The sequence below is a fragment of the Chelonia mydas genome, chromosome 4 (assembly GCF_015237465.2).
Source record: "Chelonia mydas isolate rCheMyd1 chromosome 4, rCheMyd1.pri.v2, whole genome shotgun sequence".
NCBI lineage: Eukaryota > Metazoa > Chordata > Testudines > Cheloniidae > Chelonia > Chelonia mydas.
The window spans coordinates 39,651,401-39,665,432 of record NC_057852.1 but is presented as its reverse complement, the minus strand read 5'-3'; the positions used below and the strand labels follow the sequence as shown (position 1 = coordinate 39,665,432).

Below are 14,032 nucleotides of genomic sequence, written 5' to 3'. Positions count from 1 at the left end.
CCACTAACCCAGGAACCTATCCTTGCAACAAAGCCCATTGCCAACTGTGTCCACATATCTATTCAGGGGACACCATCATAGGGCCTAATCACATCAGCCACATCATCAGAGGCTCATTCACCTGCACATCTACCAATGTGATATATGCCATCACGTGCCAGCAATGCCCCTCTGCCATGTATATTGGTCAAACTGAACAGTCTCTACGTAAAAGAATCAATGGACACAAATCAGACGTCAAGAATTATAACATTCAAAAACCAGTTGGAGAACACTTCAATCTCTTTGGTCACTCGATTACAGACCTAAAAGTGGCAATACTTCAACAAAAAAACTTCAAAAACAGACTCCAATGAGAGACTGCTGAATTGGAATTAATTTGCAAACTGGATACAATTAATTTAGGCTTGAATAGAGACTGGGAATGGATGGGTGATTACACAAAGTAAAACTATTTCCCCATGTTTATCCCCCCCCCACCCCGGCACTGTTCCTCAGACATTCTTGTCAACTGCTGGAAATGGCCCACCCTGATTATCACTACAAAAGTCCCCCCTCACCCCCCGCTCTCCTGCTGGTAATAGCTCACCTTAAGTGATCACTCCTGTTACAGTGTGTATGGTAACACCCATTGTTTCATGTTCTCAATGTATATAAATCTCCCCACTGTATTTTCCACTGAATGCATCTGATGAAGTGAGCTGTAGCTCACGAAAGCTTATGCTCAAATAAATTTGTTAGTCTCTAAGGTGCCACAAGTACTCCTTTTCTTTTTGCAAATACAGACTAACATGGCTGCTACTCTGAAACCTAGCCAAATAATGTACTGCAAGTAAGTATATCACATTGTGGCAAAGAGTCCTATGGCACCTTATAGACTAACAGACATATTGAAGCATAAGCTTTCGTGGGTGAATACCCACTTCGTCAGATGCATCCAACAAAGTGGGTATTCACCCACAAAAGCTTATGCTCCAATACATCTGTTAGTCTATAATGTGCCACAGGACTCTTTGCTGCTTTTACAGATCCAGACTAACACGGCTACCCCTCTGATACTTATCACATTGTGGAAACTCTGCAATGTGTGTCTTGCAAAAGATTAAAGGAAACAGACCTCTCCCTATACCAAACTATGAGGGTACCACTTGCAGCAGTGAAACATCTGTTAGTCTTCAAATGGTAATCCTTTCTGCAAGGTGCAGCCTGATTTATGATTCCCTCAGTCTCCAGAGGCCTTTTTGATAATTTAAATGGTTTCACTGGGTCTGTTTGGACTTTTTAATCTGGGTTCTCTTTAATATTGTCCTAAAATTACAGTTTTTCATTGAACCAAGGTCTGTTTGCTGCTGGTAAGGGTGGTATCAGATTCGCAAGTGGCCCATGAGATCACCCTATACTAAGGGTCTCTGTTCATGATATGTAGGGCCCTACCAAATTCACTGTCCATTTTGATCAATTTCACAGCCAGAGGGTTTAAAAATTGGTCAGTTTCACCTTTTCAGTTGTTTACATCTGAAATTTCATGATGTTGTAAACATGAGCTCCCAAGCCCAAAGGTACCCAGAGGTGCGTCCTATCCTTCCCCAGCCCAACAGGGACTAGCAGCTAGGAGCCCCCTGGCTGGGGTGCTCCTGGCAGCAGCAGGAGATCGGACCCACCTTCACAAGCCTCCTCCAGCTGAAGGAACTTCCAGGGCTGCTGCCCAGCTGGAGCTTCCTCCAGCAGGGGGAGGCACTCCGAGGTGGCTCTGATCTCCCTCCTCCTCCCCCCCTCCCCCCCCCCCGGACTCCCGGACAGTGGCCGTGCAGGGGATGGACAAGCCCTGTCCCTCCCCAGGCCAGCTGGGACTTGCAGAGAGGAGCCCCCCAGCTGGGGCACTCCCAGCAGCAAGGGAGAGATCAGATTTCATGGGGAAGGGCTTATTTTACAGTCTGTGACACATTTTTCATGGCCATGAAATTGGTAGGGCCCTAACAATATGAAAACGTGCATATAGCTCAGGGACTCCAAATTAAGCCTTGTTTTTTTTCCCTCGGTGGTTATGGCTTCTGTCACTTTAAAAATATATTTGAGTATTTTAAGTATTTTTATGAGCTGGGTTAAACCTTGTTATGGGTTGAGTTAAAACCATATTGAACCTGCTGTTTAAACATGCCCTTTGCTTAAAATAGCTGGCAGAGACAGTTAAGGGGCCACATCTAAAACAAGGCCTAATAGTCTGCTCAGAAACTAGGTGGAGGTTTCCTCAGGGTATTATTCTGACCAAGTGGACATGTGTGAAAAAGACATGCTGGGTTGCAGGCAAGAAACAGGGAGAGACTGAGACCAGAATAAGGCCAGATCTACATAAAAAGTTAAATTGACACAGCTATGTCACTTAGGGGTGTGAAAAATCGACATCCCTGAGAAATTTAAGCCATGTCTACACTCAAGCCCTGCACCATCAGAAATCTTTCCCCCATCTAGGGTCTTAGACAGTGATCAAGTCACCATTTAATCTTCTCTTTGATAAGCTAAATAGGTTGAGCTGCTTCAGTCTCCCACTTGAATCATTCTTGTAGCTATTTTCTGAACCCTTTCTTATTTTTCAACCTCTTTTGTGGATACCAGCACTGGAAACAGTATTTCACTAATGGTTTTGAGCCAGCAGGGGGTCATGTTTTCCAGCTCCCCTCCACCACCACCAGCCAGACTCAGTGACATCCTCTTTAAGGATAAGCGGAGAGTCTCAGGACTCCAGGAGCTGGGGCTTTAAGGAAACACCAAATAGCGAGACCCTACCGCGTTTTCCTCCCTCTCTGCATTCATTTTCATCCCTTTCCCCTTCCTGACAACTGCACAGGCCCCCTGCTGCTGCACCACTCCGCCCACCCTATCCCCACTGCGGCTCCTCTACCCTTCCTTCTCCAGTCCTCGCCCCGCTCTGCTTAGGGAGCCGATTCGGCAGGCAGGTGAGGGCGGCGGCTTCAGGTTGTCACTGCGCTTGCTCGGCCTCCTCTCTCGGGCATGCGCCTGAGCGAGGGAGCGTGGTTCGAGCCGGGCTGTGTGCGGCGGCGCGTGCCCGCGGCGGCTCCCGGCGCTCGCTCCCGGCGCTCGCTGTTAGACGTGGCAGTTCACTGGGCGGCCGCGAGCGGAGAGGAGCCGGGAGCCCCGCGCCGGAGACAGCTGCTGTGTGACCGGCCCCGAGCGCGCGAGCCACAGAGGCACGGGGGAGGGGGGCTGCACACAGTGCACAGGTAATGGAAACCTGGGGCAGTGGTGGGGAGCAGGCTGCGTTATGTGCGCACAGCAAGGGGGTGCATCCGATATATACTACCTGTTAAAGTGCTGCAGGGGCTGCGACCTATATACACGGCACTGGCGGGGGCAGCAGGGTGGTGAACATCCTATGTGTACAGCTTGGGGGGTGCGGCATGAGGGTGCACCCTGAATACGCACCAATTGGGACTTGGTGGTGCAGCCTATATACACATAATTGGAGTACAATTTGGGATGCGTCTTATATGAGCAGCACTGGAAACCTGGGGAAGGAGTGGATACTATCTATGTACACAGCATTGGGAGGACATGGGGAGGGGGGTGCATAAGGTATACACAGAACTGGAGATCTGGAGGAAGAGTGCATCCTATATATGCAGCGTTGGAGTATGTTCTCAACACGGAGTTGGAGTATTGTGCGGGACTTGTATCCTGTATGCACAGTATTGGGGAGCAGCAGACTGGAGTGTATCTTATACACACATCCCAGGGTGAGGGACATGCGTCCAGCACATGAGAGCAATGGGAAGGGGTGTACCCCATATACTAGGTAACAGTGAGATCAGGGGAGCATGCACCCTACATGCATGGAACTAGGGGGGAGCCCAGGTGAAAATGTATTTCCTACATGAGTAACCCAAGTTGGGGAGCAGTGGAGGAATATCTCATACACAGTATTATTAAGGGGAAGATGCATTCTATACACAGGACAGTAATGGGATGAAGAAGGAGAGGGCATTGCTGTTGCGTTACACTGTGTTGTAATTGTGCCTATTATATTGAAGTAAACAATAACTGCAGTCTTAATAATAAATTGTGGGGGGAATTAAATTTACTCTTCCACAACTCCTTGCAAGATGAATTAACTCCAATTAAATATACTTTTATATAAAATATACACACAGTCTTCACTGCTTTCAGCTTGGACTGTTGTCTGGCTTTCTAGTATATAATATGCCAAAATTGTACTAATTATCTAAGTGTAAGGTGCTAGGGGCAGGGACCCTGTCTCCTTCTATGTATTGTACAACACCAAAAACACAGTAGCACTTAAATCATAAAAATAACAACCAACTTCCTTCCATTGGGGTGAGAGTGTTTTTATATTATAGTTAAAGTCCCTGATCTTATAGTGGCATCTGTGTGGATGGGCCTATGTGATTTTCGAGAGCCGCATTGATTTCAGTGGAACTTTGCATGGGCACAGCAATTATCCTGAATAGACACAGCTGAAGGATTACAACCTAGCTGACTACTGATATCATTTGAGTTAGTGAAGTGTCAGGGAGGGCTTTGTTGTTTGGGGTTGGGAAAGACATAATAGTAAGAGAAGGGAGAAAATAAAACTTTTTTCTATTTATATTTATATGTAGGTATATCAATAGAGAAACTTGTGAAAAGGACAGCACATACAATAGAAGACCCCTGGTTTAAGAGGCGATCTTAAAATTTCCTGTGTAATTTCCTATATAGTTCTGTACATCTCTAATTAAAGTCCAGCATTGACTAGTGGATCATTTTATGCTGGTATCTTGGGTAGTATTTTGGAGCAGGTTTCACTGTGTGTTCTGTATATATGTATATCTGTGTATGAGGAGGGTTATTTATGATAGATATGAAATACAGTATGAGATGAGTCAGAACAGTAAGTTGGCATTATGTTTGTGTTTGAGAGTCCCTCTCCTTCTTACACATTATCTCTTTGGTTTTTTTTAATGTGTGGGAAGTTTGACGTGGCAAGTTTTTTTTTGTTGGTTTGGTTTTTTTTTTTTTTTTTTTTTGGGTGACTGAGTAGTGGAGGAAGTCATTTCCCTTGGATACTGTCAGGGCTAAGAAAGGTGTTGGCTGTTGAAACCTTGTTAGAGTGAATATTTCTCTCTTCCTACATACTGTGCGTTAGAGCTGACTGTTAGGTAAATCTATTCTAGAGTGACCAAAGCTCATGTTGCCACGTCTCGCTCTGCTGGGGAAAAAAAAAAGTACTACTGGCAACAAAGCACCCTCTGGGCTTTCTCTCTTTTTCAAGCTTTGCCTTAGTAGCTAAGGAACAAATGACAGCTCTGTCATCTTATCTATTTGGAACTGCTGAACATTCAATAAAAATTTCTTAAACAATTGGGGAATCTTGTGTATAGGAGAATTGTGAGCTGTCACTACGGGACTGGGTGTAAGGAGATCTGGGACTTGTTCCCGGCTTAGCCGCTAATTTCCTGTCTGACCTGGGAAGGACGCTTAGGCAGCATTTTCCAGGAGTGCCCATTAATTTGGGATGTCTCATTTATTATGTGTTTATGTGTGTGTGCGCGCAACTTAAGGCCCCTTGGGTGCTGAGTACTCACAGCTCTCCTTGACTTCATTTGTGGTTTTGGATGCTCCGTATCTCCGAACAATCAGTCTCATGTTGGTTACCAAAAATCAGTTGATTTTATTTTTTCAAATTTTGAACTTAACCTCTCTGGTTACATAAGAACGGCCATACTGGGTCAGACCAAAGGTCCATCCAACCCGGTATCCTGTCTACCAACAGGGGCCAACGCCAGGTGCACCAGAGGGAGTGAACCTAACAGGTAATGATCAAGTGATTTCTCTCCTGTCATCCATCTCCACCGTCTGACAAACAGAGGCTAGGGACACCATTCCTTGCCCATCCTGGCTAATAGCCATTAATGGACTTAACCTCCATGAATTTATCCAGTTCTCTTTTAAACCCTGTTATAGTCCTAGCCTTCACAGCCTCCTCAGGCAAGGAGTTCCACAGGTTGACGGTGCACTTAGTGAAGAAGAATGTCCTTTTATTTGTTTTAAACCTGTTACCCATTAATTTCATGTGGTGGCCCCTCGTTCTTATATTATGGGAACAAGTAAATAACTTTTCCTTATTCATTTTCTCCACACCACTCATGATTTTATATACCTCTATCATATCCCCTCTTAGTCTCCTCTTTTCCAAGCTGAAAAGTCCTAGCCTCTTTAATCTCTCCTTATAGAGAGTTTGGTTTGGTTTCTTCACTATGTAAAAAGGGGGCAATGATAATTACCTAACAGGGCTGGGTAAGTAAATAACTTTAATATCAGTAAAACATTTTCACATCCCCTGATGAAAGGTGCTATGTAAATGCAAAGTAGTGTTATGAAATGTGTTAGCCTAGCTCAGGCATAGGCAACCTATGGCACGCGTGCAAAAGGCGGCACGCGAGCTGATTTTCAGTGACACTCACGCTGCCCGGGTCCTGGCCACCGCTCGGGGGCGCTCTGCATTTTAATTTAATTTTAAATGAAGCTTCTTAAACATTTAAAAAACCTTATTTGCTTACATACAATAATAGTTTAGTTATATATTATAGACTTATAGAAAGAGACCTTCTAAAAACATTAAGATGTATTACTGGCACGTGAAACCTTAAATTCGAGTGACTAAATGAAGACTTGCCACAACACTTCTGAAAGGCTGCCGACCCCTGGTCTAGCTCAACACTGCACTATACTTCAGAGTTTATAATATTCATCTTAATTTTTAGCCCCACTCAGGGAAAAGCACTGGTAAGTATGCTTGTAAACAAGACCTTCCTGTAACAAGCAGATGCCCAAAGTGTTATTACAGGTGAGATCCAGCTTTCAAACACAATGAAACGAAATTCCTGGCGTCAGAAGATCTAAAGTCACATGTGGGAGTTGGTTTTTGTTTCACTTTAAATCAGATGCTAATAAAACAGTGGGGGCAGAAGAAGGGGGAGAGTGGTGACTGAAGTTGTCCTGTGGCTAGGTGCTGGCAGCACCCTGGGAATGGGGTGGCAACTTCTTGTCTGTTGAAACACTTATGCATTTGCTAGAAGGATCCATGTTCTGGTGACATTGAGCAGGTTTGTCTGGGCGATCAATGGAAAACAAGATTGGATCTGTCGGAGTATAAAGCAGAAAGATAAAGGAAAGCAGGGGTTAGGTAGCTAGCTGGTTGATTGGCTGGGGTCTGAAAGGCTAACTGGAGGGAGCCTGCCCAGCCAGCCATCAGCTGTGAATATGAACCCGGGCTTGGTTAGGAAGCAGGTCTCCTGTACCCTGTGTTGTGATTACTGAGCCTCCCATGCCCCGTTGTCCAGCCTGCTTCCCTGTGACCAGAGGTTGGCTGGGGAGGTCTGTAAGGAGCACAGCTGGGTAGCAGGGAGTCAGGCTGAGCAATGGGGTTAGGGAGGCACTGTCAGATAACTGAAGTAGCTGATGTTTGACATATGTGCCAGCTTCTCTTGGAGTAATAAAAATGGCTATGACAAAGCGAATAACTTTTTGTTATGCTTAAATCTGAAGGGGGGGCCAAGGCCTGAGCTGTGGTGCTAATGCAGATGGGTGAGATGTTCTGGATTTGCAGTTATAGAGATGAATTCATCCGTGCACTGTAGGCCCTTTGCTCCAGCTAAACCAACATGAAAGGACCTTGAATCCTCCCTCACTACTGGAAATTATGTCTGGTTCAGGAGGCTCACTGCACAGCTTGCTTCTGCAAGAAAGCCTGGTGCAAGGAGGAGTATTGGGGTAGGACCGGTGTTTGCTGGAGTGGTCCTGCCCCACCCTCATTCTGCTTTTTTTGCACTTCCTCTGTATCCTGTGAGATCTGTGGTATTTGGGAAGCGGACCCACATTCTGTTCTTTGGGGGCAAATGCAGCCCATTCTCACCGCCTCCTAATACAACAGTTCAAAGAGTTTTCTTCCACAAAGAGCACCAGCCCCCCCAAAGAAACCAAACCCCCTACTCTGTAGTCTTTTCCCCTGGGATAGAATGACTATGTCCAGATAAATTAAGTGATTTGTTCAAGTTCACACAGTAAGGCTGGGGAAGAGATGGGAACAAAAAATTGTTCTATTCTTGACTCTGTTTGTGTTGCCTTAAGATTTTCATTGTATCCCTTTTAGTAACAAAAATGTGAGTCTCGTAGGATGCTATGGAGTAAGAGTTGATAGAAATCTTTCCTTTACAGACTCGTAAGGAAGACTCCCGTTTGGAATGAGAATAGCATCGGAATGAGCCAACAAGGTTATGTTGCAACACCTCCATATTCCCAATCCCAACCGGGTATTGGAGGTTTTTCTACAGGCTTTGGACCACCTACTTCTTCACCTCTTTATGGGCATTATGGTGACCCAAACCCATCATACTCAGCATCTCAGTCAGGTAAGGCAGTACTAGTGTACTATATACTCAGGGCCTGATTCTTAATTGTCTTGCATCTCATGTAATCATTTACACCAGTGAAAAATTCTCCGTTCTGATTTAGTGGTGTCTTATACCAACTTTGCAAATGATAAGACAATATGCAGAGCAAGAAAGAATCAGGCCTTTCATGTGTACTTACACTGCATGTGAATTTTGCTTTGCAGGGAACAGTAAGTAGTATTTGTGTTTGGATACCACAGTGATAAGAAATGCCTAATATATGCAGAGAGAAGGAAAGAGTTAAAAATCTTTTCTGAAAACAAAGAGAGGTGTTTTCTAAGCTAACCTCTTTGATAGGAGGTGTCCACTTCAGAAATGAGCTGTTTTCTGCTGTAGGACCAATAATTGATTTAAAAGATTAATGAGATCCTAACCGGGATCTAGACTGTGAACATCCAGTTGGTACTGTACTCTGTATTGTACTCATTGAGATTGTTTTTTCAGTGGTGGGGTCGGTTAAAAAGAGGAAAACATAGGCCAGCTATCTGATCATATAGGAACCAATGGGCTTCTAATAGGGAAAATAACCTGGCTAGTTTTTATAGGCTGGGTGGAAAGTTGTACGTTATATCTCAGTATGATGTGTCTACTGATTAATACATTGTAATTGACAGACATCAGATAAAGCAAAGCAGGACAAACACGTAGCTGCAGTGAATATTTGTACTTACACCTACGTCAGGATACAAAACTCAAAAAAAGATTGCCAAACTGGGGCTCCAGATTTTTTTAAAAAGTAGAGAATGTGATTGAACTTATATAGGATTGATGCAAGAAAATGACCAAAGATTTATACTGGCAACCTATATAAGACCAGATTCTCTACTCGCTGACCTGTGTAAATCAGGTGTCATTTCAATGAAGTTAAAGGAGTATATACTGGAGAGAAAAATCAGGGCAGTAGCCTTTAATCAAAGAGTAAGCTTAAAAGGGGGGGGAGGAAAACTTAACAACATTGGTGGGCAGGATACTGAGTCTGCAAAGGGAAATGACATACAAGTTTTGGCCAACATCAGAGAGGCAGGTAGAGCACATATTAAAATAGTTAAGGTGTTTGAGCTGTCCTTCAAGGCTTTTATAGAAGGTAGATAGAAGAGGACTATAAGAAGATGAAAACTTAAATTAGGATTTACATTTTTCAGGTATTAAGCAGGATCAACAGCTAATTAGAAGGCTGATTTCTTCATATTGCACAAGATTGTGTATGTAGTTTGTTGAATAGCCTGTCTACTTTTCTTGTTCTCATGAAATGAGTGACAGGAACAAATTCAGCCTAGAGCGAGGAGCCAGGACTCTTTATCAAATGCAGTGCAACCTTCATACCAAGACTGAGTTTGGACAAATGAAATCGAAGAACCTCTAGAAATTAGAAGTTTTTTTGATATGGAATATTTAGAAAGGAGAGTACCAAAGTTGGTAGCCATCCAAACTTTAACTTTAAGGAAAGTTAACCTAAAAGAAAAATAATCCAAGAAACACTGATTGGAACATTAATTGCGTTACATTATTGTTCTTTATAAATTGTAATCTCCGTACAGTTGGTCAGCAATGTGGATTTCTCAATGTTTAAGCAACACTCCTACTGTAGGGATACTGGTTACAGGTGAGCTGCATTCTTATGGTAAGCCTGTATTGTCAAGCTCTTTCAGTTTTCTGAAAAGCACTGTCTTACAGAGGAAAACTTAACTGTCGGTGTTTCTTCTTACTAAAAAGCTTAATGAGGAGGCTAGGAATTCCCAAATAAGCTTTCCGAATAAAAGTTCACAGGTCCTTTCCTGCACTAGTTCGGAGACTCTTTCCTAGCTCTTAATTTGTTTTCTCATCTTTCCCTTCCGTATCTTTCTCACTTCAGAATCCTTTTCACCTTCCTACTCTGATTTTTTTCTTTCCTTTCCTACACAATCTCTTTCCTTCTGTTTCTCCTTCTCTTCCCCCTTTGTTCCATTGTAGTAACCTGGGAACAAGCACCTGCTGCCACCAAGAAGAGTAATAGAGGGCCTGCAGCTGAGATGCAGCAACACAGAGTGCTGTCCTGGGGAGAGATGGCCAATGAGAGGGCAGTTTGAGTGATTGGGCTTGGGATCTACTGGAGAGGAGGTATTTAGAAGGTGGTTAGAGAAGAAGGAGGCGAAAAGAGGCGTCACTAATGTAAAAAGGGGATTTGCTGAGCAAGCTGTATTAGAGGAAGCTGGACGTTGAAGGGCAGCATGCTAGGAGCCTGGCTGCAAGGGATATAGATCGTATGCCCAGTGAGGTTGACCATTGGGACACTGATGGAGGTACAATCGGGGAAGTGGGCATGACCGTCCGGCTTGAGGAACTGTCGTTTGTGGGTGAACCTGTTGGAAAGAGTTGTAGTCATCACAGTGCCAAAGCAAAGGAGTATCACAAGCCGGAGAGAGATGAAGCTGGACTTTGAAGCCAGGGTGAGGAGTTACTGATTCCCTCTTGGGGTGACACAAGGTGTTGTTGAAAAAACTTTCTATTGTGATGGTAACTTAGTTTATTTTCCTAAGCAAGTATTTGATGTTACCTTATATAATATTATTATTTTATTATTGTTCCTGTCAAATTTCTGGATTTACCCCTGTATAAAGTTTAAAATTTAAGGTTGTTGCCATAGCCTAGCTGAGGCCTGGGTTGCTGTTTATAATCTGTGCTTGTTAGTGTACAAAAACTAGCATCCTTGAAAGCAATAAAGGAATGGGAAATGCTGAAAAAGAGAGGAAGGTGAGAAGGAAGTCATAAATGGTGAGCCTTGTTGATGGATTTTTTTAAATTAATTTCTGTGCCTGGCTCTGAATTCATCCAGTCTTGGCTATTGGTATTCAAACCGTAATTCTTATATCTTCCAATTGTTCTGTTCCAGTAAGTCCTCATTTAATGGATTTAATGCATTTTTATATCTATTATAAATGTATTGAAGTGTGACTTATTTTAGGTATGTTGAAATCTACTGTGCCTTTTGGGTCCTCTGCTCCTGTTGGATCTCCACCTCCTGGCACCCATCAGTATAGCCAGACCAACCTCCAGAATGGCCCCCGTTCAACTGGACATCAGCCACACAGGTGATTTTCAAGAAATAGCATGGATCAGATCTAACTTTTTCTTTGTATATTTTTTTAATAGCTGATCCATAGGTATTCAGCCATTTCTGACCCATCTAACCTGAGGACAGTTCAGTTTCCAGGTTTAGCTTTTAAGTGGGTTGAAAGTAAATTCTGGGTCACAAGTTGCTTTGAAATGGTCAGCCAGTCTTCTGGGGATAGGAAAAAGGAGAAAGCGTCCAAGAAGGAGTAGGTAAATTTTAGGGCTGTCGATTAATCACAGTTAACTCATGATTAACCAGGGAGCATTTGATTTAAATCACTAGTCAGGAAGACTCTATTTAATCATGGATTTCTACATAAAAGTGCATTCTTGTTGGTTGTTATAACCTTAATACATATTCTTCATCAACTCAGAGATAGGTGTAGGTTTCATTTTTAGAAGGTACGCACTATGTATTTTAAAAGTGATTTATTTTGAAAACTTTTCAGATTAGTTTTACAGCTACATCAGAAAATGAATGATTGTTTGGTTATTTCATTTACCAAAGGTAATTGAAGCAGATATTTATGAAGTCACTGGGAGGTGAACTATCTCCAATTCAACAGGTTAATCATTAATATTTGGAGGATTTTCTTTCCATGCTGTATTAGGAGGAGAACATCACCAGACAGACATTTAAATTATTTTATTTAAGTAAAACAACAATGTTATGTATTCTGGATTATTTTCTTCAACAGCAAACATATAATATTTTAACAAAACAAGCATATGAATTTTTGAATTTAGTTAAACATTCAAGTTATTTAAAATCAGGTTTGTTTTTGTTAAAATTGTTTTTAACTAAAATAGTTATGAAATATTTAAAACAACAAAAATTAAATCGACTGTCAGCCAGGTCAACATGAGAAACTTAAAATATTGGCTTCTGCAGCTAACTCTGTCGTCTTCACCTTCATTTTCCTGTTTGTTCATAATCTGGAAAAGAAAAACAAGCTTTCCTGCTTTTTCAGGTCCCAAACGATTTCTCAATTTGGAATGAATTAGCCCAAAGGAAGAAAATATATTCTTTTTACACTGGCAGAAGAAGCTACTGCTTTTAAAAGAGAGATTGTCACTTCAGAAGTCTCTGAATCCAAGTGTTTAAGTGACTTCCACCAGTTCACTGGTGTGACTTTCTTTAAAACATCAGCAAACATATATTTCTTGAATGGTTCACCCTGAGCTCTGAAGTTTATTATAGTTGGCATTATGGAGGGATGATTGCTGGATGTCCATGTCAGATCCATCTCCTCCTCTTCAGCAGTTAAGGTTTGACCCTGGTACCGAGTATTGAGAATATTTGCAAGAAAATGAGCTGGAGATCGTGCTTGTCCCATTCGTTTTTTTAATGCTTGTAATTTAACTCTGTCATTGCATATTTCTCTTTTTAAGATCTATCTCAGTTCCTTCCAGATTCAACAGCATCAGCAACAAAAAAGCTATTTCCCTGCATTTTGTTCAAGGCTACAGAAATATGCTTCAGGGTACTCAGCATGTGTTCGACACAGCTCTTAAGCCCAATGTTGAGAACTTTGGCTGTGATAGTGCCGTCTATTTTTTCATGATTTTGTTCACAGATTGTCATCAGATTAGGCCAGTTCTTGGTACAGTGCTCAAAACAGTGCACTACTGAGTTCCATTGTAAGTCTTGTGGGAGAGTTCGCTTGCTTCCTCCCACTTTTTTTCAGAGCAGCTGCTGCAAAGTGGTTGTTTCGGAAGTATTTTGCAATTTCCACATTAGCCTTTATTTCTGGAACACTGAAGTCTTTGGCTAGGAGATGCATCAAATGAGCACAGCAACCATATGTTATTAGCTTGGGACTCTCTTCTAAATTTCTTCTCATCTTGGATACATTTGCAGCATAGTCTGTTACCACGCTGTGTACTAGACATTTGAATTTTTTCCCCACAGTTTGTTATAACTTTTACTGCTACTTCTTGTAAGTATTCTGCTGTCTGTGCATTTGTTTCTGTAAGGAAGACATTCCATTCTTCTGTTGTCACACAAGCACATACAACAGGATCATTGTGGACATTGCTCCAGCCATCATGGCTCAGGTTAACAATTTCACCCTCTAGACCTTTTGCACACTGCTCAATTTCTCTTTCATACACTTTATCCAGCAATTTGCCTGTGATGTCTGCTCTGTTGGGTGGACGGTATCCTGGTCTTAATGACTGAACCATGTTAATGAAGTGTGGGTTCCCAGTCATACGGAAAGTAGAGTTTGCGGCATAAACAAACGGGGCAGTTTTTTTTATCAATTACCTCTTTTCGTAATCTGCTGTTTCTTATCACAAAGTTATCTACGGTTGTTTCTGGATGATGGAGATTTTTTTTTTCTTTTTGCTATAGGTGATATACTGTGGCTATGTGACATACATGATGTGACTGAAACGCTATCATTAGCAGATAACTCTGAAACTGTAGAAAATGATGGTGATCTTGAAGGTGGATAGTCTTCAGAATCCTG

General features: G+C 42.4%; 1 protein-coding gene across 2 annotated transcripts in view; it reads left to right on the top strand.

Moving 5' to 3' along the window:
• The first annotated feature begins 2,961 nt into the window (after positions 1–2,961).
• Positions 2,962–14,032, top strand: part of SEC24D (SEC24 homolog D, COPII coat complex component) — a 91,206-nt gene continuing 80,135 nt past the window's right edge. Inside the window, exons 1-3 of one of the 2 annotated variants that reach the window (XM_007054446.4) lie at positions 2,962–3,239; positions 8,233–8,426; positions 11,410–11,536. In XM_007054446.4, the coding sequence (XP_007054508.2) occupies positions 3,010–3,239; positions 8,233–8,426; positions 11,410–11,536 (551 nt within the window). In that variant the 5' untranslated portion in view covers positions 2,962–3,009. The remainder of the gene's footprint in view (positions 3,240–8,232; positions 8,427–11,409; positions 11,537–14,032) is intronic. The other variant, XM_043545453.1, reaches the window with a different exon arrangement.